The sequence below is a fragment of the Manis pentadactyla genome, chromosome 9 (genome assembly GCF_030020395.1).
Source record: "Manis pentadactyla isolate mManPen7 chromosome 9, mManPen7.hap1, whole genome shotgun sequence".
NCBI lineage: Eukaryota > Metazoa > Chordata > Mammalia > Pholidota > Manidae > Manis > Manis pentadactyla.
This window is the reverse complement of record NC_080027.1, coordinates 93,168,145-93,193,885: the sequence shown is the minus strand read 5'-3', so window position 1 is coordinate 93,193,885 and position 25,741 is coordinate 93,168,145. Positions and strand designations below refer to the sequence as shown.

At 38.4% G+C, this 25,741-nt stretch overlaps 1 protein-coding gene and 1 non-coding gene across 6 annotated transcripts in view; both read left to right on the top strand.

Annotated features, from left to right (window-relative positions):
• The first annotated feature begins 2,494 nt into the window (after window positions 1–2,494).
• The window catches only part of CNIH4 (cornichon family AMPA receptor auxiliary protein 4), a 28,290-nt gene continuing 5,043 nt past the window's right edge, over window positions 2,495–25,741 (top strand). Inside the window, exons 1-4 of one of the 5 annotated variants that reach the window (XM_057507819.1) lie at window positions 2,495–2,804; window positions 4,815–4,852; window positions 14,767–14,879; window positions 23,174–23,314. In XM_057507819.1, coding sequence (XP_057363802.1) covers window positions 2,510–2,804; window positions 4,815–4,852; window positions 14,767–14,879; window positions 23,174–23,314 — 587 coding nt within the window. In that variant the 5' untranslated portion in view covers window positions 2,495–2,509. Of the gene's footprint in view, window positions 2,805–2,918; window positions 2,941–2,978; window positions 3,211–4,814; window positions 4,853–6,299; window positions 6,369–14,766; window positions 14,880–23,173; window positions 23,315–25,741 lie in introns of those variants that run through there. The other 4 variants (XM_036888215.2, XM_036890526.2, XM_036889019.2 and 1 more) reach the window with 4 other exon arrangements.
• Window positions 18,216–18,322, top strand: LOC118922045 (U6 spliceosomal RNA). Its single transcript, XR_005028617.1, has one exon. It is a non-coding gene; the product is annotated as a U6 spliceosomal RNA (small nuclear RNA).

The window sequence follows — 25,741 nt, the reverse complement described above, 5'->3', positions numbered from 1 at the left end:
TTTGAATCTGAGATCTTGATTTCTTTGGGTAAATTCCTAGGAGTGGAATTCCTGGGTCAAATGGTATTCCTATTTTGAGCATTCTGAGGAACCTCCATACTGCTTTCTACAATGGTTGAACAAATTTACATTCCCACCAGCAGTGTAGGAGGGTTCCCCTTTCTCCACAACCTCGCCAACATTTGTTGTTATTTGTCTTTTCGATGATGGCGATCCTTACTGGTGTGAGGTGATATCTCATTGTGGTTTTAATTTGCATTTCTCTGATGACAAGTGATGTGGAGCATCTTTTCATGTGTCTGTTGGCCATCTAAATTTCTTCTTTAGAGAACTGTGTATTCAGCTCCTTGCCCATTTTTTAATTGGATTTTTGCTTTTTGTTTGTTGAGTTGTACGGGATCTTTATATATTTTGGATGTCAACCCTTTATCGGATCTGTCATTTATGAATATATTCTCCCATACTGTAGGATACCTTTTTGTTCTATTGATGGTGCCCTTTGCTGTACAGAAACTTTTTAGCTTGATATAGTCCCACTTGTTCATTTTTGCTTTTGTTTCCCTTGCCAGGGGAGATAAAAACATTTCAGTTTTTACTTGTGAAATATAACATATATTTTAAACCAAAGATCTTGATAATTCTCTCTCTCCCTCCCTATATCACACACATACACACAGGCAAATCCTAGTTGTTTTCAGTCCTGATCACTTCCTTCTCTCAAATTTTGTGTTCCCATTTTTTGACCTTACAACCTTGTTTATATATTTACAAACAAGGGATATTAATTAGAATTGGTAAGTCTAACCTTTGATTATGGTACCAGCTTTTTTACTTAGGTTAAAACAGCAGAGAAAGAACATGGGATAGCTTGTGTTTTCTGTTCCAACCTGAGGGAACGTGTGTGAGATGAGGTTTGTTTTTAATAAAGTCTGAACTAATTTTAATAAAATCTTTCCTTATAGTCAGTGTGGGTCATTCATTTGGCAAACAATTATTAAGCAGAAGCTTTTTACAGGATAGAAGATATGAGGGATATAATACCTAATGAAATCTGTGAACTTTTATCATAATCTAAGGCATGGCTGGCTAGGTCTAGTTAATGTGATGAGTGCTCTAATGGAGTTACATACAAGGTGCAGTGAGAGTGTAGTGATGGCTGGCTTATAATCTGTTAACAGTCCATCTAACTTTAACCTATGAACCCTTTATGATCCTATAAACATATGCTGTGTTGGGAAAGCCAAGTTGGTTTTGCCTTCATACTGATTCCCCTATTCATCCTCTTATCTTCTAAGGGGTCTCCTTGCAGGCAAAGTTGTGCCCCTTTCATACAATCAGTGAAGTAAACAGAAGGATATTTTAGAAATGTAAATTAGATCGGTGCTTTCATACTTAAACCTCTCCCAAGGTTTATTGTCATATCAGAATAAAAGTTCAACTCCTTGCTAGGAGTCCTCAAGGCTCATGTGGCCTTGCCCTGACCACCTCTGGCCTCCTATCAAAATTCTCTCACACTTGTTCATTGTACTTCAGCCATATTGGCCTTTTTAACTGTTCCATAAACACACCAAGTTTCTATAAGCAACTGGGCCTTTGCAATCACTGTTCCCACTGTCTGCAGCACTGCCTGCAAATCGTCTCAGAGCTACTGTTCAGATTTCAACTTTAATGTCAGTTTGCCAGCCTGGCCTTCTCTGGTCTCTCAGTCTCCAAGTGTTCCCCTCTCCCCTTTAGAAAAAAGTCTTTAAAGTACTTAAAACTGCTTGTCATTAGTAGATGTGTGTGTGTGTGTGTGTGTGTGTGTGTGTCTGTCTGTCTCCCCTGTTGTAATGTAATCTACTGGAATGTAGGTCCCTACATTCATTGTGTATTCCTAAGGTCCAGTAGGTGGCATATACTAGCTGTTCAGAAAACATTAGTTGAATAAATATGTGACTTTGATATAATTTGCTCATAAAGCTTATAACTCTTTTTCCTGTATTTAGTTGCTGGTTTATTGCCTGTTCCTCACACCCAGCGTGTCAGAGCAGCTTCTGGTCTGCCTTGCTCATTTCTCTATCTCTGGAGTCTAGAGCAGTTCTTGGCATGCAACGGGAACGACTGGATGAGTAAGGAAACCTATTCCTTTTCAAAGATGTTAAAATCTAGAGTGGAGAGAATCATTACTGAAACAGAGAATAAACAAGGGATTGTGAAATCTCCAGAGAAACTGAGATCAGGAAGGGCAAGTCTCACCTGTTAAGCTAGAAATATTGAGGTTAGTTTTGTGCTTTGAGAGGAAAACTTACCATTCCCTGGTAGGGGATTCAGTGGATCCAATACGGATTCTAAAGAACATTTCATATACGGCCACGAAGTTCTAGTGGGTATCCAGCATATTACGAGCGTTCAGTAAACTCTGGTTGACTGCTTGCCACCGTTTCTGGAAATAATCAATGAGAGTCAGGGTAGAGGAGGCCCTGCCCACCTCTCTGACAGGTATTCGGACTGATGGACTACATTTCCTAGCATGCATCAGAAACGCAGGGGTAGGTTTTTCCCAAAAGATGGAATACAACTCCCGGCGTGCTGTGCCTCAGCGGCGTGGACCGCCCGCCCCTCAGGCGGGCGCAGGCCTGTCAGCGTGGCTTGTCAGGGGAGGCCTCTCAAGAACGGGCCGTCAGGGGCGGGCCTATCAGGGGCGGGGAGTACCGCCGGTGTGCCGGAAGGAGCGGTGTCGGCCGTGGCAGCGGAGGATGGAGGCTGTGGTGTTCGTTTTCTCTCTCCTCGACTGCTGCGCGCTTATCTTCCTCTCAGTGTACTTCGTATCCTTGCTGAGGCGGGCGGGGGACGGGGCTGGGTTAGGCCCAGGTGGGGCCGGCGCAAGTGCGTGGGAGCGAGTAGTGCGGCGGGCGCAAGGCCCGGGGCCCGGAGCGAAAGGGCCGTCGCCGACGTGGGAAGGTATCTTCTCGGCGGCCTCCCGGGCGCGACCTGGCTCTGAGCCGGGCCTCCGGGGAGAGGGGCGCGGCTCTCCTTCCACGGGCCTCGGGAGGCAAGGATCTCGTCCTTGTCGGGACGCCGTGGCTGGCCCGTGGTCGAAGCTGATTCGGAGGCGCAGCCCAGGGCGCCCGGCCCTTGCGCGTGCGGGGGGCGGCTCGTCGGGACCGAGCGCGCCTCGGGGTTGACCTCTCAAAGCAGCCCGCGCTGCTCCCTCGCTGGCGCAGTGTTGAGGTTTGTTTTGTAAACACTTGGCAGGGGATGACTGGGCGACAGCGCGGGTCTGTAGGTTCAGTAACTACCCGTGATTTAGTTACTAATCGTCTCTCAACTTAGGCACTTTTCTGCGTCGGTCCACTTTTAAAAGTTGAGTGTTTAAATAGCTCTTCGTGTTACAGTAATCAAACTGTGATTTCCAGCCAATATGGCTGTCGAACCAAGGGCACTAGGGAGCACCTAGTCTTAGTTGTCACCCAATGTTGTATTACGCAATCCAGTTTTAAGTAATTAAATAGAAGCTAGGGGTGAAAAACCCACGAGAAACCCTGCGTTTTTCTTTTTTACCTTGGAAATCTCATGAGCTTCTTCCTGACCAAATCAAACGTTTTGTTTGCCAGAGCATCCTGGCTTTAGGTTAGTTGTATCAAGTTATGTTTTCAGTGTGGCTTCATACTTTACTGTGGGTAGGCAGCTTGTAGGGGAAAGGGACAAAATTGGGAATCAGAACTCTTTCCTTGGCTAGTTGTTTGCTACACACATTGCTTCACCTCTCTAAGCTTCAATTTTCTTATCTTAGAAACGGGATTGGGGGGAATGTTTACTTCCCAGATACATATGTGTACAGTGAGAACACATGTTGAGTGCCTAGCCCAGCGCATGGCCAGTATTCAGTACTGTTCTGCTGCGCTGTTGCCCCTGCCCCCCCAGCAGTTCTTATTTTTATTGATGAATTCTTATGAGAACCTGAGCTTTATTAGATTTGACGAAACTGAAAGGGCAGACTCACTTGCCTAGAGTTTTGATGAACTCCATCCACCTTGTGACCTAAGGAACTGGAGCTTACACTCAGAAATGAAACTTGGATTTCTTTTTTTGCAATTTGGAAAGCTAGGCATGATAATTTAAAATAGTCTTGGCTTATACCAATTTATGTACACAGAAAAATAGGTGTAATATTTGACTTAAATAGACATTAAGGTACGTGTAGGGTGAGTTTTGATGAAATGTATTTTTGGATAGTTGCAGTAGCTTAATGCTAGGGCCAAGAGGTGCAAATGATCAAGGTAGACATTCTGTAGGCATGGCAGTTTTTCTGGAGTTTGAACTGTGAGGAAAACCTGCAGAGAAAGAAAGGGGTGGATATTCAAAATCAAGGCAAGAGCAAAGATGCAGAGACGGGTATGGTGGTGGAGTTTCTGGGTGATGGAGTTAAGGAGTAAGACTATCTAGAGCACATGGTTGATTTTGGTGGTAGTGGAACGTCAGGCTGGATTAGATGGGACTTTGGAGGGTTTGAATGTTAAGGAGGGGAGAGCTTCACTTTTATTCTGAAGGCACTTAGGGAGCCAGCAAAATTTTTTGACAAAGTGGTTGGTATATTAGGATAAATCTTCAGGGTGTGTTGGAAACAGGAAAGATTGGAAGGTGAATTTTTAGGGAATCAGTTCATCTGGATTTGAAATAGAGTGCTAATTGTGGGCAGGTTACAGGAGGGACTAATGTGCGTGGTTTCAGGAAGAAATGATTGGTAGAACCTGGTAATGGTTGGGAGCTTTGTAACAAGACAGAAGTGACTTTCCGCATTTGAGCCTGAGCAAGTGATGCTATGCCATTGACAGAAATAAAACAAATCAGAGTGGAACAACTTGTGGAGAAGGTGATAAGTTCTACTTTTGCTCTTTTGAGGTGATGGGGAAATATCCATGTGGAAATGTTTGAAACGTGGTTGAGAACATTTCTTTTTACTTTACGGACAGTTTCAAGAATAAAAATTTAAGAGTAGTATAAAGAGCCCCATGTTTCTACTCACTCACCTTCAGTGATTTTCAACATTTTGCCGTTCTTTTTAATCTCTTTTTGGGGAGGGTGCTGGAAGGACTAGAACTTAAATCCCAGGCATTGAGTCATTCATTTGAGGACTTTTCCTTCTATGTCTGTCTCTCATATCTTTATTTGTGAGTTTATATTTTGTATTAAAATTTTTTTCTTTTCCTAATTCCAGTAAAATTTTCTGTGGAAAGTTTTGGGAAACAGAAACAAGTATTAGGAAAACAAACCATCTGAAAGGGCATCTCGCCACGACCCTCCTTACTCAGAATGACTCAGGAGACACGGGCCCACGCAAGAGACTTTATTATCCGAAAGAGAGGGTGGCTGCCCCAGATGGGGGTGGTGGGGAGAGGGAGGGAGGGAGAGAGAGAGAGAGAGAGAGAGAGAGAGAGAAAAGAGCAGGGGGACAGAGACACGAGAGAGAGAGAGAGAGAGAGAGAGAGAGAGAGAGAGAGAGAGAGAGAGAAGAGAGAGAGAGAGAGAGAGAGAGAGAACGAACAGCAGAGAGACACAGAGACAGAGACAGAGAGCAGCGAGACAGACAGACACACAGAGACAGAGAGAGGCAGAGAGCAGCAGAGAGACAGACAGAGAGAGAGGGCAGCAGCATGGTGCCTTTTATTGTGGCGGATCCGCTCGGCCTGTTGCCTTGGGGGAGGGTTGGGATGTTTAGAGATAAGGCGGGGTGAGTCCAGTCAAGCCCCAGGCAAGCCCAGGCATAATTCTCACCGGCTTCTGTGCTTGGGACCATGGGGCAAATGGAGGATAAATTACTATATTCTTACACCATCTGTAATTCAACTTTCTAGACATAATTACTACATATGATGCTGTGTTTAAACTCCTGTGTTCTATTTTCTTTATTCATGTCTTAGTTTTCAAAGACATCCTATGGATATATTATAAATAAACACTTTTTTTTTGCTATTGGGAATTCAGGTTTTTAACACTTAAAACTGTTTTTATAGGTCTTATTTTCTGTTTACTGTATCCATTGTTTGCCATTGGAGGAACCCAGATTGAGTGTTCAGGGATGGGTCACATTAGAATTGAGCATAATAAGAGGATTATTTTGTGAAAATCACTTGTTGAAGGAAGAAAAATGAGAAAATCAAGTTGTCTAATGAATGATATTTAAGGAAATAACTCAATTTTCTCCAAGTCATATCTAATTCTGCAGTTCTGCCTTGCAATTGGGACTGCTTTTTGAAACTTAAGAACAAATACTCAGTTATTGTAAAAGAAGTCTAGTAATTCCTTATCTCAATCATCAGATAATTACACTGTCTGATTTAGAATGTGATTACATTAATGCTAGATCATGTTGCTCGAAATTGAACAAGGTAAGACATTTCTTTGCTCATTTTCTGGCATTGAAGGCAGTTTATCCATTTTCTGTGCTAGAGATTATTATGAACATATGTATATTTGATTTTAGAGTTCATGTTTTCTCTTATTCATTAGAATTTTGAGAGAATACTGTGTTTTGGAATATTTTAGATCATAAAACTAGAATAGAAAAACTAACTTGACATTTTGCTTCTTTACTCTGCTTCTTCTTTGGTCCTTTGTCCACAGTGGACATCATTACTCAGACTAGGTAAAGGTTCATTATGAGGGTAATTGTTTTGTCTCCTGTGCCCAACCCCTCTTGCTTGCTCATAGAAAAAAAGGTCAGTTTGTCCTTTTTTTTTTATTATTAAGGTATCATTGATACACAGTCTTATGAAGGTTGCACATGAGCAACATTGTGGATACTACATTCACCCATGTTAAGTCCCCCTCACACCCCATTGCAGTCACTGTTCATCAGCATAGTAAAATGCTGTAGAGTCACTACTTGTCTTCTCTGTGCTATATTGCCTTCCCTGTGACTCCCCTACATTATGTGTATTATTCATTATTTCCCTTAATCCCCTTCTCCCTCCCTCCTCACCCAGCCTCCCCTACTCCTCCCCTTTGGTAACTTGCTAGTCCCTTCTTGGAGTCTGTGAGTCCGCTGTTGTTTTGTTTCTTCAGTTTTGCTTTGTTGTTTTACTCCAAAAATGAGTGAAATCATTTGGTACTTGTCTTTCTCCGCCTGGCTTATTTCACTGAGCATAATAACCCTCTAGCTTGATCCATGTTGTTGCAAATGGTACGATTTGTTTTCTTCTTATGGCTGAATAGTATTCCACTGTATATATGTACCATGTCTTCTTTATCCGTTCATCTACTGATGGACACTTAGGTTGCTTCCATTTCTTGGCTATTGTAAATAGTGCTGCAATAAACATAGGGGTGCATATGTCTTTTTGCATCTGACTGAGATCTTGCTTTCTTTGGGTAAATTCCTAGGAGTGGAATTCCTGGGTCAAATGGTATTTCTATTTTTAGTGTTTTGAGGAACCTCCATATTGCTTTCCACAATGGTTGAACTCATTTACATTCCCACCAACAGTGTAGGAGGGTTCCCCTTTCTCCGCATCCTTGCCAGCGTTTGTTGTTCCTCGTCTTTTGGATGTTGGCCATCCTAACTGGTGTGAGGTGATACCTCACTGTGGTTTTAATTTGCATTTCCCTGATGATTAGCAATGTGGAACATCTTTTCATGTGCCTGTTGGCCGTCTGAATTTCTTCTTTGGAAAAGTGTCTATTCATATCCTCCACTCATTTTTTAATCAGGTTATTTGCTTTTTGGGTGTTGAGATCTGGAGTTCTTTATATATTTTGGATGTTAACCCCTTATCGGATATGTCATTTACAAATATACTCTCCCATACTGTAGGATGCCTTTTTGTTTTGTTGATGGTGTCCTTTGCTGTACAGAAACTTTTTAGTTTGATGTAGTCCCATGTGTTCATTTTGCTTTTGTTTCCCTTGCCCGAGGAGATGTGTTCAGGAAAAAGTTGCTCATGTTTATATTTAAGAGATTTTTGCTTATGTTTTCTTTTAAGAGTTTTATGGTTTCATGACTTACATTCAGGTCTTTGATCCTTTTCGAGTTTACTTTTGTGTATGGAGTTAGACAACAATCCAGTTTCTTTCTCTTACATGTAGCTGGCCAGTTTTGCCAGTACCAATTGTTGAAGAGGCTGTCATTTCTCCATTGTATATTCATAGCTCTTTTATCGCATGCTCAGTCTTTCTTTTGTTGAATGAAAGATGACCTTCTTTTGTGGCTTGATGAGAAAGGGAATGAACTAGTTGATGTGTTTTAATGCCATTTTACCTTTAGTATGTAGTCAGAACTTTATATTGGCAAGAATATTTTGAATTGCAGAGCTTGTCTAGATACAGGAAAACCTGTTGGTTCTGAGTAATTTTATGAGATGTGTAGACAGAAAAAGCTTTCTCGGTAAAGTTCATATAAAACTACAGTAGTGAGAGGTGCTCTTGGCTTGGCCTAAAAGTGATTCCCATGTGTGTCTTTTCACATCTTCAGTCTCCTTATGTTTCTCTGGCCTGTGAGGGAAGTAAAGTTACACTTGGAAAGTTAAAATTTCTAGTGAACTACATATGCCTTCTCATTTTTTTATTTATTTAGAATTTTCCACAGCATGGTTTAATGTAGTGATAGATTTAAATAAAAGATATAGCGTTTATCTGCTATGCTTTTTTTTTTGTAGATAATTATTTTTTATTGAAGGGTAGTTGACACACAGTATTACATTACATTAGTTTCAGGTGTACAACATAGTGATTCAACATTTATATACATGATAATTCTAGGTACCAGCTATCACCATATCAAGTTGTTACAATATTTTGACTATATTCCTTATGCTATACATTACATCCCGGTTACTTATTTATTTTACCATTGGAAGTGTGTACTTTTTTTTTTTTTTTTTTTTTTGTTTCTGAGGGCATCTCTCATATTTATTTATTTATTTTTTTTGTTTTTTTTTTTTTTTTTAAATAATTATTTTTTATTGAAGGGTAGTTGATGCACAGTATTACATTACATTAGTTTCAAGTGTACAACACAGTGACAAAACATTTATATACATAATTCTAGGTTCCAGCTATCACCCTACCAAGCTGTTACAATATCTTGACTATATTCCTTATGCTATACATTACATCCTGGTTACTTATTTATTTTACCATTGGAAGTCTGTCCCGTTTTTTTTTTTTTTTTTTTTTTTGTGAGGGCATCTCTCATATTTATTGATCAAATGGTTGTTAACGACAATAAAATTCTGTATAGGGGAGTCAATGCTCAATGCACAATCATTAATCCACCCCAAGCCTAATTTTCGTCAGTCTCCAATCTTCTGAGGCATAACAAACAAGTTCTTACATGTAGAACAAATTCTTACACAATGAATAAGTTACATGGTGAACAGTACAAGGGCAGTCATCACAGAAACTTTCGGTTTTGCTCATGCATTATGAATTCTAAACAGTCAGTTCAAATATGAATACTCATTTGGTTTTTATACTTGATTTATATGTGGATACCACATTTCTCTCTTTATTATTATTATTTTTAATAAAATGCTGAAGTGGTAGGTAGATACAAGATAAAGGTAGAAAACATAGTTTAGTGTTGTAAGAGAGCAAATGTAGATGATCAGGTGTGTGCCTGTAGACTATGTGTTAATCCAAGCTAGACAAGGGCAATAAAACATCCACGTATGCAGAAGATTCAGAGACTTATTTCTTAATAATAACAATGACAATGATGGCAAACACTTGTTGGGCCTTACTATGGGTCAGGCACTGTTCTAAGCACTTGATGACTACTGATCCATTTAATCTTCACCACATTCCTACAAATTAGGAAATAGTGGTATTTTTTTTTTTTTTTTAATAATTATTTTTTATTGAAGGGTAGTTGACACACAGTATTACATTACATGAGTTTCAAGTGTACAACACAGTGGTAGAACATTTATATACATAATTCTAGGTTCCAGCTATCACCCTACCAGGCTGTTACAATATCTTGACTATATTCCTTATGCTATACATTACATCCCGGTTACTAATTTATTTTACCATTGGAAGTCTGTCCTTCTTTTTTTTTTTTTTTTTTGTGAGGGCATCTCTCATATTTATTGATCAAATGGTTGTTAACGACAATAAAATTCTGTATAGGGGAGTCAATGCTCAATGCACAATCATTATTCCACCCCAAGCCTAATTTTTGTCAGTCTCCAATCTTCTGAGGCATAACAAACAAGTTTTTACATGTAGAACAAATTCTTACATAATGAATAAGTTACATAGTGAACAGTACAAGGGCAGTCATCACAGAAACTTTCGGTTTTGCTCATGCATTATGAACTATAAACAGTCAGTTCAAATATGAATACTCATTTGGTTTTTATACTTGATTTATATGTGGATACCACATTTCTCTCTTTATTATTATTATTTTTAATAAAATGCTGAAGTGGTAGGTAGATACAAGATAAAGGTAGAAAACATAGTTTAGTGTTGTAAGAGAGCACATGTAGATGATCAGGTGTGTGCCTGTAGACTATGTGTTAATCCAAGCTAGACAAGGGCAATAAAACATCCACGGATGCAGAAGATTTCTCTCAGAACGGGGGGGTGAGGTTCTAAGCCTCACCTCTGTTGATCCCCAATTTCTCACCTGATGACCCCCCTGCGACTGTGCCTGTCTTAGGTTGTTCCTCCCTTGAGGAATCTTACCCATCTCTGGCTAACCAGTCATCTTCCGGGGCCATACAGGGAAATGTAAAGTTGGTAAGTGAGAGAGAAGCCTTATTGTTTGAAATGGTTAGCTTTTTATTTCTTTGCATATATATGCCCTGTAGCTTCTATGCCCAGCATTTGTCTTGATGTATCTTTACCACTTGGAAGAATTATGATACTCGGTAAATTTGATATGAGGCACGAATTCTATTTAAGGGTTGTAATTAGGAAGGAAGAAGAAAAGCTATAGAAGTAGCAGACGGAAGAAAACATGGGAAGATTGATTATTTCTTTGACATATCTTCTTGTAGAGTAACTTCAGCATGTATAGGTTTTAAGCTACTACTTAAATTGCGCACACACATTAACATAATAGGAGTATAGTTACATAACCAAAGCATATCTGTAATTACCAGCCATCTCCAGTGAAACCAAGAAAACCAGTTAGGCACCTTAGGCATTTGTGAAAACTTATCTATGATATGGTGGATATTGTCCAACTGAACTTGAACAGTCTGAGAGAAATCAGACAAATTAAAACAACCCATTCCTGGGGAATGTTCACATCCCTTATGTTCTTTTAACAGTAAATAGTCTGTAGTTGTAAGATTTTGGTGCTTTGCTTTTGAGAGTTTTTTTTTAACCTTATTTTTTCATTGAGATATAATTGACATATTAGTTTCAGGCCTCTTCATCTTTAGAGAATGATTTTATATATACATGTATTCCCTACCCCTTCAAATAGATTATATTTCTTTTATATTTCTTGCTTACTCAGTATTTCAGGTGGGTGCTTTGTGGTGTTTTCTTTTATAAAAATAAAAAACTAAATACCAAGAAATGATTATCTGCATTCTTCTGCTGACAAAGTTACTCCTTCAGTTTGAAGTTAAGCCATTTTTTAAATGTTATTGTGGAAGTGATAATTTCCCACAACTAAAGTCAGGTGAAAACTGACAGTGAAAAACAGTAGTCCCGTACTGGCCCCCTTACATCCTATCTGCCTTTTTAAGGGCAACTGATTTCAACACTTGACGTGTTAATTTTTTTCTGATATTTATATCTATATTTCTCTTTTATGTGCTTGTACTGTCATTTCTTGATTTGTCAGTTTTAAATATTAGTTATTGCAGTATGATAGATGTAGTTCTTAGGTACCCCTTCCTTGAACATCTCCGTTTTTCTATTATTTTGGGGGGAATGGAGAGTTTTAAATGGATATTTAGTGTTTACATCATTGTGATATACTGTTTATAGTATGCATAGTTTTTACTGATGAGCCTCATAGAGACAGTGATCATATTTTTCTTTTGTTTTTTTATGGATACTTGTTTTTCCCAGGTTAATAATTGCTACATTTCTTTATGTCCTTAGTTTTTTATTTACCTGTTACTCAGTCTTTTCAGATACATCTTTAAAGCCCTTTAGTACTATTTTCTACATGTTCAAACGTGTTAACATAGTCTATCAGTCAAGTGTTTTTCCAGGTGACATTTCTCCTCAGGCTCTCCATCCTTTTCTGCACTTTTCCTGGTTGCGTTTCAGGTCTGTTTCACAGCTTTCATTCTAGGACTTGTGTCTGGATCCCCTGATTCTCAGAAATCCTATCTTCCTCTCTTGGCTTACTAATTCATTTCGTTTTAGTATTCAAGATATGATGCATGGGAATTAAATTTTGGGGCCTGGCATGTTTTAAGATGTCTTATCCTCACCCTTGATTAGCAGTTTCTTTAAGATAGAATTCTAGGATTTTTCTTAAAGAGCCTTAAAGACATTACTTGGTGGTCTTCTCACTTCTGGTGTTGTTCAAGTTGGGAAGTGATGCCATTTTGATTTTTTATCCTTTTTTATGATCTCTCCTTTTTTTTCCATCTTGCCTTCTCCATAAGTTTTAGAATCTTTCCCTTATCTTTGGTGTTTTGGAACTTTATAGTGGTATACCACTGTGTACCTTCATTTAGGCCTTTTATTCATTCTTTAAAAAAATTTTTTTAATTTTGGTATCATTAATCTATAATTATGTGAGCAACATTGTGGGTTTTATTCTTTTGGACATCTGATAGGCTTCTTCAATCTGAACAGTGTTCTGTCTTTGATAATGTCTTCCCCCTTTTTTCTTTTTCAACAAACTTTCTTTCACTGGGTAATTCATCTACTGGATTGATCTATCAGTTCTCTTTTCTTATTTTTATTCCTTTGGTGTTTTTTGTTTTTTTTAGCCTTTTTGTTTTAAGTCTTTTAAAGCCTTTCTACTTTGTCTTCTGAATTTTCTAGTATATGTCATTTATGTTAAAATTTTAATTTTTAAGAGCTTTTTGTTCTCTTGGTTCCCATGTGACTCCCTTTGCTCCCTGTGAATATTGATTATAGTTGGCTTGACGTTTTCTTTTGCCTCCTTCCTTTATATCTGTTTCCTCCAAGTTCCTTGCACATTTTTCCTCTTTTATGTTGGAGACTGTCCTCAATTTTCAATACAAGGCTAGTCATACTTAGGATAAAGCACTGAAACACTCATGGGAAGTGCATTGGTGGTCCAGGCTGTTGACTAGCTGGCAGGTAGACTTCAGTGGAGGGTAATTGATATGGGAGTGGAGGGTAATTGGACTTTTGTTGGGGTACCTGAAATGGCAGTTTTTTTGGGGTTTTCTCTTGTGCCATTAAGTTACTCCAGAAAAGACTCCTCCAAGCTCTTCGCTGAGGTGTAAGCCTAGTGCTAGTATTCTGACAAGTTAGAGGAAGAACACATTTGTAAGGGAAGAGAAAGAAAACAGAGAACTTGGTGGAAAGTCAGTACACCAAGCCTGATAAGGTTGAGTGTCACTTCCTAAAACTTTGTCTTAGGTTTATATCTATGTAAAATAAAATGATTGCAGTCTACAGCAGGAGATCCAGAGTCTGAAGGCTACTGCTGTATGGGTGGATCTGAGAGTGGGGTGAGGAAGAGCTCTCCATCTACCGTTTATGGAGGGCTTGCTTTGCATGAGTTTCATCTAATTCTCTACAACAGCTTCATGAAGTGTGGGTATTACTGTCTCCATTTCATGGATGGGAATACTGTGGTTTAGAGAGGGTAGGTAACTCTTCCTAAATTGCACAGCTAATAAATAGAATAGAGCATAAATAAATAATGCATTCCACTCCAGGTTTGTTTGGCTTTGCAGCTCTTGCTTGTGAGCATTATTTTAAATTGGTTACACTTTTAAAAAATGCATATTACATATTAAAAAGTCACAGATGATTCCAAATTAGGTTTAGGGCCCAGAAAATCCCCTCTTCTTTGTTTACAAAAAAAGTACCTAAAATCTAAACGCAACAGACCTGGGGACAATGTGTCTAGGCTACTGTTGCTCTGCCAGTGTGACCTTGGGAAAATTGCTTAACCTCTCTGAGTTTTATTTTCCTATTTTCTGCAAGTGGTGAGTGCTAGTTTTTGGCTCCGTGAATATTAACTATTAACTTCCATTGAAAGAAAAACCCTTACTAATAGAAGAGGAAGACTTGGTGAATTAGAGCTGCCATGATAGCTGAGATGCGTGAGAACAAGAATATTGCCCTGGGTGCTCTATAGCCAGTAGGCTGGGATTCTGCCGTCTTGGTTCATTACCATATTTGTTCAACCTTGAGCTGTTACTGTAAGCTGTTGAAGTCCTTTTTTTTTTTTAAATGGTGACTGTGAAATGATTTCCTCAGGATTCTGCAGATTGGAAAAATGTTTAAACTTGATATTCTAACTTGAAAGACAGCCTGAATGTGGATATAAATCATTCTAAATTAGAGTAAGAGGCTTTAACACAGATATTGGAATAAAAAGTATATAATATTCTGCTTTTCATTCAAACTTGCTTAGTAAATGAACCTTTGCTCAGGGTAAAACATAATTGAAATTTAAGTGCATTACTTTTAAGCTGTGCCCTGATGTGCTTGCATGGGGTAAGCAGTTAAGGCAGTATGCAAATCTGGGATAGAATCTAAAAATAATCTTGAAACACTAGCTTGTAAGTTTTCTGTATATTCATTGATTTAGCTTCAAGTAACATGTACATTCAGGAAGAATACAGCAGCGAAATTTAATACAGTGTTCTTCTCTTGCAGTGGATAATTCCAGAATTGATTGGCCATACCATTGTCACTGTGTTGATGCTCATTTCATTGCACTGGTTCATCTTCCTTCTCAACTTGCCTGTTGCCACTTGGAATATATATAGGTGAGTATAGTTTGTTTACTGACTTGTGTCAAGGAAGTTAAAGGAAAAAATACTTAAAAAATTTTAATAGCTTTCTCTTCTTCAGTAAAATATGTGCCAATCGTAAAAAATAAATGACAGAATGCTTCATTAAATCAGCATAAACTTTTGTTCATTTTGGTATACTGAACAAGTGGCAATTTGCATGACTCAGTCTTGCAGTAAAAATACAAATTTGTGTGTAGATTCTAAAAATACATAATGTTTAGTTGTGATGTTTAAAGAGTTGTGAACTTTTTTTATTGTCTTGAATATCTTTCCTTTAAGAATGATCAAAAGCTTAAGTCTATAAGGTCCTTTTATTTGTATCTGCAGTTTTTAAGTAAAGTGTACTTGGAATGCTCCAGAGAAAATTTCTTTTCAAAAACCTGCAGTTTAGATAATGGAAAATGCAACCAGTGATTCTCTAACATCTTCCTATGTTGGCAGGTAGTAACTGCACTACAGGGGGTGAGGTTTTAATAATATGGGCAGCTGGGGAACCACTGTGTTGTGGTTGAGACCAATATAAGTTGTATATCAATGATACTTCAATAAAAAACCCTGCAGATTAGATAACATCAAAATTTTGACCTAATAAAATTTGTTCAAACATAGCTCACTGTAAGGACTAATTGGATATAATTTTATGGTTGGGCCGTTTACACTTCATATTTTCTATGGATGAAACTATGAAATAATCTTGACAAACCTGGGATTATTTTTATGTTAGTGGATTTCTGCTCCACTAAATTCTTAGATTTTATTTGAATTTTATTTATATCTAGTTTTTTTTCCATAAAATCATTCATTAGCTGATTTTTAAGCATGATAGAAAGCATAGTTAGAATAAGAAGGACACAGAAAAGAATAAAGGAGGGGCAGAGGAGGCCAGAAAGCACATGAGGACGTGAAGGATAAGCAGGGAGCTGAGGGTCAAGTGGAGATGGGGAAATAATCTTAAAGGTCATGAGCTAGAACCTGAGCTAGGGGAAAGGTTTTAAATCTCTGTATCTCTTTTTCGGAGGGCAGGTCTGGAGTGGTAGAATTTTTTTTTTCTCTTAAGTTTCTTATTGCTTTTCTATGATCACCCATAGACCAACACCCCAGCCTGAGCTCAGCATTGGGAATGCAGATCCTCACACTGTTGGTGAGCTTTAAGCCCACACTGCTGGTGAGCTCAGGAGCCCTGTGACTCCACTAAGTTGAACACAGATTTGGGGGCGGAGAGCAGGACCCTCTGAGGCTGTGGATCTTGATGATGTTGCAGACTACACCATGAGGCATCTCCCCTTGGGGTGGAAAGGTGCTAGAAGGGGGACAGACTTTGGTGTGGCTTCTTTGTGCATAGGGCAGACTGTGGTGGAAGGCTCTCTGAAGTTTTATTTGGGGGCAGTAAGGTCCATAGGGTCTGTTTCCTGTAATTACAAAGGCAAAGGTCATGTGTGTTTATTCCCCTAATAATGGCAGTGACAGATTGACTGCTGGTCACAAATTTACCCTCTATTTGACAGGTGGGTCATTTCTTCTTTTCAGACATCTGTGCTTTGTGCCTTTGAGGATACAGACATATATGAAATGGATCCCACCCACAGACAAAGAGGCAGACATTGGAAAGCAGTTTAAGAGATGGGTTAAGGCAGCACCAGATGGGTGCTGAGGATACTAAAGTTGGGAGGAGAGGTGGTTTACTGTGGCCTGGGACAGTTTCACGCAGGTGGTGGTGTCTGAGCAAGCCTTACAGGATGGATAATGTTTGACAGAGAAGTGGAGAGACTTCTACGGGCTGTGAAGGATGAGAGGAGGGGTAGAGGGACAGGAGGAGCAGACACAAGGCACATCAGGACTGATTAGGTTGAAATCATAGAGATGAGGGAGCAGTAACAGACAAAGCTAGAAATGTTGATGGGGATGGATTGCATAGAACCTTGAACATCAATCCAAGGTGTTTATATATAAATATGAGTACTGGTAGTATATGTTACTGTTCAGTATATTTTTAATGTATCTGTAGATTAAACAGCCATCACCACAGTCTACTTTAGAATATTTTCATCACCCCAAAGAGAATCCTTGTACCCATGAGCAGTCGCTCCTGTTCTCTCCTGTCCCAGCCCTAGACAACCACCAGTCTGTTTTCTGTCTCTGAAACTCTCTCCTCTGGACAAGCATATCATATAAAAGAGATCAGTATCTGCCCTTTTATGATTGTCTTCATTCATTTAGGATAATTTCAAGGTTCATGCATGTTGTGGCATATATCAATATTTCATTTCTTTTCATGGATAGTATTCCATTGGATGTATTATTACATTTGTTTCCAGTTGATGGGCATTTAAGTTTCCGCTTTTTGGCTATTATGAATAGTTCTGTGAATATTCATGTGCATGTTTTCATTTCTCCTAGGAGTGGAATTATTGGGTTATATGGTAACTATGTTTAACCTTTTGAGGAACTGCCTGAGTGTTCAAAAGCAGCTGTACTATTTTGCATTCCCACCAACTGTGTATGAGAGTTCCAATTTCTCCACATCTTTGCTAACCCTTGTTGTGTATCTTCTTTATTTTAGCCATCCCATGAGGAGTGAAGTGGTATTTCATTGTAGTTTTCATTTACATTTACTTAATACCTAATGATACTGAGTATTTGTATACCTTCTTTGCTCTATTTGTTTTTGATTAGCTAAGTTGACATGAAATATACTATGCTTTGGGAAGATACCTCTGGAAGCCAGGAGGTAGGGAAACCAGTTCAGAGACTGGGGGGAGGTAACACAATGTCAAACAGGGTTGTGATAGTGGGATGTAAAATATATGGCTGGAGAAGTGGTAATAGGAAGACTGGACAAGAGTTTTTAAGAAAATGGTGATGCTGCTATTCGATAACCTAAAAGTCAGAGAAGGACAAGACTCTGGGAGACCATCCAAGCTGAGATGTTATCCAGGGACTCAAATGTAGATACCCTCTATTCAGCTATAGCCAGACTACTAGGATTTGGGGGAGAATTTAAGATTGTGGAACCCAGAGAGGCATTGGCACTTCACAGAAGTCATAGTTGAGAAATAAGTGTGTGGCAAAGTGAGGAAGCCAAGGTTGGACTAGAAGGAACTTAGACATGAGGGCAGGAAGAGGCCAGGAGCAGGGCTAGGTTAGGGCATGTGTGTTGCAAAAATGGCACAGTCTGGATGTTGAAGCCCAGACACTTAAAATCATTGATCCTCTCAAGTAATTGATTTCTATACTTATAAAAGGAATCCTTTTGAGAAGGCTATCATTATGAACTGTTACGTACATAGTGATATTAAATAAACATGAAATGTGCTTGCTTCAGCAGCACATACACTAAAATTGGAATGATACAGAGAAGATTAGCATGCCCCCCACACAAGGATGACACACAAATTCGTGAAGTGTTCCAAATTTTTACAGAATTAAGAGGGGAAATAGAATGCAATGCATTCATTCTAGGAGAATTCAACACTCCACTCACTCCAAGAACAGATCAACCAGACAGAAAATAAGTAAGGAGACAGAAGTATTGAACAACACATTAGAACAGATAGACCTAACAGCATCTATAGAACTCTACACCCAAAAGCAGCAGGATACACATTCTTCTCAAGGGCACATGTAACATTTTCAAGAATTGATCATATATTAGACCACAAAAAGAGTAAATTCAAAAAGACTGAAATTGTACCAACCAGCTTCTCAGACCACAAAGGTATGAAACTAGAAATAAATTATGTAAAGAAAACAAAAAAGCCCACAAACACACAGAGGCTTAACAACATGCTCCTAAATAATCAGTGGATCAATGATCAAATAAAAACAGAGATCAAGCAATATATGGAGACAAATGACAATAATAATTCAACACCACAAATCTGTGGGACACAGCGAAGGCTGTGCTAGGAGGGAAGTATATTACAATACAGGCCTACCTCAGGATAGAAGAACAATCCCTTATTAATAGTCTGAGTTCACAATTAACGAAACTAGAAGAAGAACAACAAATGAGGCCCAAAGTCAGTAGGAGGGACATAATAAAGATTAGAGCATAAATAAATAAAATCGAGAAGAATAAAAGAGTAGAAAGAATCGATAAAAGCAAGAGCTGGTTCTTCGAGAAAATAAACAAAATAGATAAACCCCCAGTCAGATTTCTCAAGAAAAAAAGAGAGTCTACACACATAAACTGAATCAGAAATGAGAAAGGAAAAATCACTATGTGCACAACAGAAACACAAAGAATTATTAGAAAATTCTATGAAAATTATATACTAATAAACCGAATAACCTAGAAGAAATGGACAACTTCCTAGAAAAATACAACTTTCCAAGGCTGACCCAGGAAGAAACAGAAAATCTGAACAGATCAATTATCAGCAATGAAATTGAATTCGTAATAAAAAAACTACCTTAGAACAAAACTCCTGGACCAGATGGCTTCACCGCTGAATTTTATCCAACATTTAGTGAAGACCTAATATCCATTCTTCTTAAAGTTTTCCAAAAAGTAGAAGAGATAGAAATATTTCCAAACTCATCCTATGAGGCCTGCATCACCGTAATACCAAAACCAGGCAAAGACACCACAAAAAAAGAAAATTACAGACAAATATCCCTGATGAACATAGATGCAAAAATACTCAACAAAATATTAGCAAACCAAATTCAAAAATACATCAAGAGGATCATACACTATGATCAAGTGGGATTCATCTTAGGGATGCAAGGATGGTACACTATTAGGAAATCCATCAACATCATCCACCACATCAAGAAAAAGAAGGACAAAAACCACATGATCATCTCCATAGATGCTGAAAAAGCATTTGACAAAATTAAACATCCATTCATGATAAAAACACTAAACAAAATGGGTATAGAGGGCAAGTACCTCAACATAATAAAGGCCATATATGATGAACCCACAGCCAACATCATACTTAACAGTGAGAAGCGGAAAGCCTTTCCTCTAAGATCGGGAACAAGACAAGGACGCCCACTCTCCCACTTTCATTCAACATAGTTCTGGAGGTCCTCGCCACAGCAATCAGACAACACAAAGGAATAAAAGGCATCCAGATTGGTAAAGAAGTTAAACTGTCCCTGTTTGCAGATGACATGATATTGTACATAAAAAAACCCTAAAGAGTCCTCTCCAAAACTACTAGAACAAATATCTTAGTTCAGCAAAGTTGCAGGATACAAAATTAATACACAGAAATCTGTTGCATTCCTATACACTAATGATGAACTAGCAGAAAGAGAAATCAGGAAAACAATTCCATTCACAATTGCATCAAAAAGAATAAAATACCTAGGAATAAATCTAATGAAGGAAGTGAAAGACCTATGCTCTAAAAACTACAAGACACTTATGAGAGAAATTAAAGAAGATACCAATAAATAGAAAAACATATCCTGTGCTCATGGATAGGAAGAAATAATATTGTCAAAATGGCCATCCTGCCTAAAGCAATCTACAAATCAATGCAATACCTATCAAAATAACAACAGCATTCTTCAGTGAACAAGAGCTAATAGTTCTAAAATTCATATGGAACCACAAAGGACCCCAAATAACCAAAGTGATCCTGAGAAAGAAGATTAAAGCTGCGGGGATTATGCTCCCTGACTTCAAGCTCTACTACAAAGCCACAGTAATCAAGACAATTTGGTACTGGCACAGGAACAGACCCATAGACCAATGGAACAGACTAGAGAGCCCAGATATAAACCCAAACATATATGGTCAATTAATATACAATGAAGGAGCTATGGACATACAATGGGGAAATGACAGCCTCTTCAACAACTGGTATTGGCAAAACTGGATAGCTAAGTACAAGAGAATGAAACTGGATTATTGTCTAGTCCCATACACAAACATAAACTTGAAATGGATCAAAGACCTGAATGTAAGTCATGGAAGATTTTAGAAGACAACATAGGCAAAAATCTCCTGAATATAAACATGAGCAAGGTTTTCCTGAACGCATCTCCTCGAGCCAAGGGAAACAAAAGCAAAAATGAACACATGGGACTACATCAAACTAAAAAGCATCGGTATAGCAAAGGAAACCATCAACAGAACAAAAAGGCATCCTACAGTATGGGAGAATATATTTTTAAGTGATATATCTGACAAGGGGTTAACATCCAAAATATATAAAGAACTCACACATCTCAACACCCAAAAAGCAAATAACCCAATTAAAAAATATGAACAGACAATTCTCCAAGGAAGATATTAAGATGGCCAACAGGCACATGAAAAGATGCTCCACATCGGTAATTATCAGAGAAATGTAAATTAAAACCATAATGAGATATCACCTCACACCAGTTAGGATGGCCAGTATCGAAAAGACTAAGAACAACAAATGCTGGTGAGTTTGCGGAGAAAGGGGAACCCTCCTAACACTGCTGGTGGGAATGTAAGCTAGTTCAATCATTGTGGACATCAATATGGAGGTTCCTCAAAAAACTAAAAATAGAAATACCATTTGACCCGGGAATTCCACTCCTAGGAATTTACCCAAAGAGTACAAGTTCTCAGATTCAAAAAGACATATGCACCCCTATGTTTATTGCAGCATTATTTACAATAGGCAGGACATGGAAGCAACCTAAGTATCCATTGGTAGATGAATGTATACAGAAGAGGTGGTACATATGCACAATGGAATATTTTTCAGCCATAAGAAAGTAACAAATCCTAACATTTGTAACTACATGGATGGAGCTGGAGGATATTATGCTCAGTGAAATAAGCCAGGTGGAGAAAGACAAGTACCAAATGATTTCCCTCATTTGTGGAGTATGGCAACGAAGGAAAACTGAAGGAACAAAACAGCAGCAGACTCACAGTCTCCAAGAAGGGACTAGAGTTTACCAAAGGGGAGGGGTCGGGGAGTGGGTTGGGGAGTGAGTGAGAAGGGGATTGAAGGGTATTATGATTGGCACATACAGTGTGGGGGGGATCATGGGGAAGACCGTATAGCACAGAGAAGGCAAATAGTGACTCTGGCGTCTTACTACACCAATGGGCAGAGACTACAGTGGGGTATGGGGGGGACATGATAATATCAGTAAATGTAATAACCACATTGCTTTTTCTTGTGAAACCTTTATAAAAGAGTGTGTATCAATAATACCTTAATAAAAATGTCATGAAAACTCAGAGGTTGTCTGAAGAGCCCAAAAGACTGTAGTTAAACACGGTATCCTCAAGATCTGGTTTTAAAAGTTGGACTCTCCTTTGAGTCTGAGAGCACTGGGGTGAATTGGTCTGGATGTGGAACTAGAGGTGTGCTTATGGTGTCCTTTCCCTTCTGTGCTGACCTGCAGCCCTGTTCCTATTTCCCACTGTGCTCACCCCTCCACCACTACCAAAAGGACATTTCTTATTTGCCATAATATTACCTATTGTATTTATTACCATATTATTATACTTTATTATGTATTACATTATTATTGTATTATATTTTTCCCTATATATTTACAAAACATGTAAATTATTACTACACATTCTGCATTTAATCCTTTTTTTTAAAGAGTTGTATAAAGTTAGACATTGCTTTTTGAGTCTGAACTATCCATTTACTGTCATACCTGAAGAGGAGTTATATTTGCTCACAGTAGCATTTATGTATGCTAAGTCATTTCTGCTCTGTCTTCTTTAAATTGCTCTTTTGAGGTAAGTACATTTTTAAGCTATGCAATTTGAGGCATATTACCTGTTAGTAGAAACACCAAAGGTGAGGGTTCTTTTCTGGACACGGAATCTTTTTGCTGCCATCCTTGAAATGGGAATAATTATATTTGACACTCCTCCCTATAAAGATGTGAAGTTGAGGGGAAGAGCCTTAATTCATTTAGAACTTTTCAGATGAAGAAGTTTCTTAGAACTTGATAAAATGGTATGATTTTGGAGCCCCCTTCACATGTGCCTAATGGAAAACAGCATAGGTATGACTAGTTTAGTAGTTTTCTAAAGAAGATGCGTAAAAGGGTCTCAGTGCATAAAATAAGCTTTTCTAAAGTGCTACTGTATTTGTTTCTGAGGGCAGAAGATCATATCAAAAATGATGAGTGTTGTGTCTTGAAGGAAAGCTAAGTGGTGGCCCATGACATCATTGCAGTGCTCAGTCCATGATTGAATTTAAAGCTGCTACCACTTTTAGGGTTGCTTATCATTGGTTACTGATTTTTGAATGTTTATGGTGATTATTTGACTTACTTCTGTGTGGCTTTCATTTTATCAGGTTCATTATGGTGCCAAGTGGTAACATGGGAGTGTTTGATCCCACAGAAATACACAACAGAGGGCAGCTGAAGTCACACATGAAAGAGGCCATGGTCAAGCTTGGTTTCCACTTGCTCTGCTTCTTCATGTACCTTTATAGGTGAGTTTACATTCCTCCTGGCACATTCCTGGATGCCACACCTACTTTCGGTAGGTGAAATATTATAGTCCTATGGGATTTTGCATTGGCGTTGCAGAGCTTTTGAATTATTCAAATTTCTTGTGTCTCTGTGGATTTTTTTTTAATTTTTTAATTTTGATATTAATGTACAATTACTTGAACAACATTATGGTTACTAGACTCCCCCCATTATCAAGTCCCCCCCACATACCCCATTACAGTCACTGTCCATCAGTGTAGTTAGATGCTATAGAATCATCACTTGTATTCTCTGTGCTATACTATCTTCCCCATGATGCCCACCCTACATTATGTGTGCTAATCGTAATGCCCCATTTTCCCCCTAATCCCTCCCTTCCCACCCACTCTCCCCAGTCCCTTTCCCTTTGGTAACTGTTAGTCCATTCTTGGGTTCTGTGAGTCTGCTTCTGTTTTGTTCCTTCAGTTTTTTCTTTGTTCTTATACTCCCCAGATAAGTGAAATCATTTGATACTTCTCTTTCTCCACCTGGCTTATTTCACTGAGCATAATACCCTCTAGCTCCATCCATGTTGTTGCAAATGGTAGGATTTGTTTTCTTCTTAAGGCTGAATAATATTCTATTGTGTATATGTACCACATCTTCTTTATCCATTCATCTGCTGATGGACACTTAGGTTGCTTCCATTTTGTGGCTATTGTAAATAGTGCTGTGATAACCATAGGGGTGCATATATCTTTTTCAAACTGTCCTCTGCCCATTTTTTAATTGGCTTATTTGCTTTTTATTTGTTGAGGTGCATCAGCTCTTTATATAATTTGGATGTCAACCCCTAATCAGATATGTCACTTATGAATATATTCTCCCATACTGTATGATGTCTTTTTCTCCTACTTGTGGTACCCTTTGCTGTACAGAAGCTTTTTAGTTTGATATAGTCCCAGTTGTTCATTTTTGCTTTTGTTTCCCTTGTCCAGGGAGATACGTTCATAAAGAAGTTGCTCATGTTCATGTCCAAGAGATTTTTGCCTATATTTTTTTCTAAGAGGTTAATGGTTTCATGACTTACATTCAGGTCTTTGATCCATTTTGAGGTCACTTTTGTGTACGGGGTTAGACAATAATCCAGTTCCATTCTCTTACATGTAGCTGTCCAGTTTTGCCAACACCAGCTGTTGAAGAGGCTGTCATTTCCCCATTGTATATCCATGGCTCCTTTATCATATATTAACTGACCATATATGCTTGAGTTTATATATGGACACTCTATTCTGTTCCACTGGTCTGTGCTTCTGTTCTTGTGCCAGTACCAAATTGTCTTGATTACTGTGGCTTTGTAGTAGAGCTTAAAGTCGGGGAGCATAATTCCGCCTGCTTTATTCTTCCTTCTCAGGATTGCTTTGGCTATTTGGTTTTTTTTGTCATTCCGTATGAATTTTAGAACTATTTGCTCTAGTTTATTGAAGAATGCTGTAGGTATTTTGATAGGGATTGCATTGAATTGGTAGATTGCTTTAGGCAAGATGGCCATCTTGACAATATTAATTCTTCCTAGCCAAGAGCATGGGATGAATTCCCATTTAATTAGGGTCCTGTTTAATTTCTCTTAAGCGTGTCCCATTGTTATCAGTGTATAGGTTTTTCACTTCCTTGCTTAGATTTATTCCTAGGTATTTTATTCTTTTGATGCAATTGTGAATGGAATTGTTTTCTGATTTCTCTTTCTTTTAGTTCATCATTAGTGTATAAGAATGCAACAGATTTCTATTAATTTTTTATCCCGCAACTTTGCTGAATTCAGATATTAGATCTAGTAGTTTTGGAGTAGACTCTTTAGGTTTTTTATGTACAATATCATGTCATCTGCAAACAGGGACAGTTTGACTTCTTCCTTGCCTATCTGGATGCCTTTTACTTCTTTGCGTTGTCTGATTGCTGCGGCTAGGACCTCCAGAACTATGTTGAATAAAAATGGGGAGAGTGAGCTTCCTTGTCTTGTTCCCGATCTTAAAAGAATAGCTTTCAGCTTCTCGCTTTTAAGTATAATATTGGCTGTGGGTTTGTCATATATGGCCTTTATTATGTTGAGGTACTTGCCCTCTACACCCATTTTATTGAGTGTTTTTATCATGAATGGATGTTGAATTTTGTCAAATGCTTTTTCAGCATCTATGGAGATGATCATGTGGTTTTTGCCCTTTTTGTTGATGTAGTGGATGATGTTGATGGATTTTCAAATGTTATTCCATCCTTGCATCCCTGGGATTAATCCCACTTGATCATGAATGATGATGTTTTTGATGTATTTTTGAATTCAGTTTTCTAATATTTCATTGTGTATTTTTGCATCTATGTTCATCAGGGATATTGGTCTGTAATTTTCTTTTTTTGTGGGGTCTTTGCCTGGTTTTGGTATTAGGGTGATG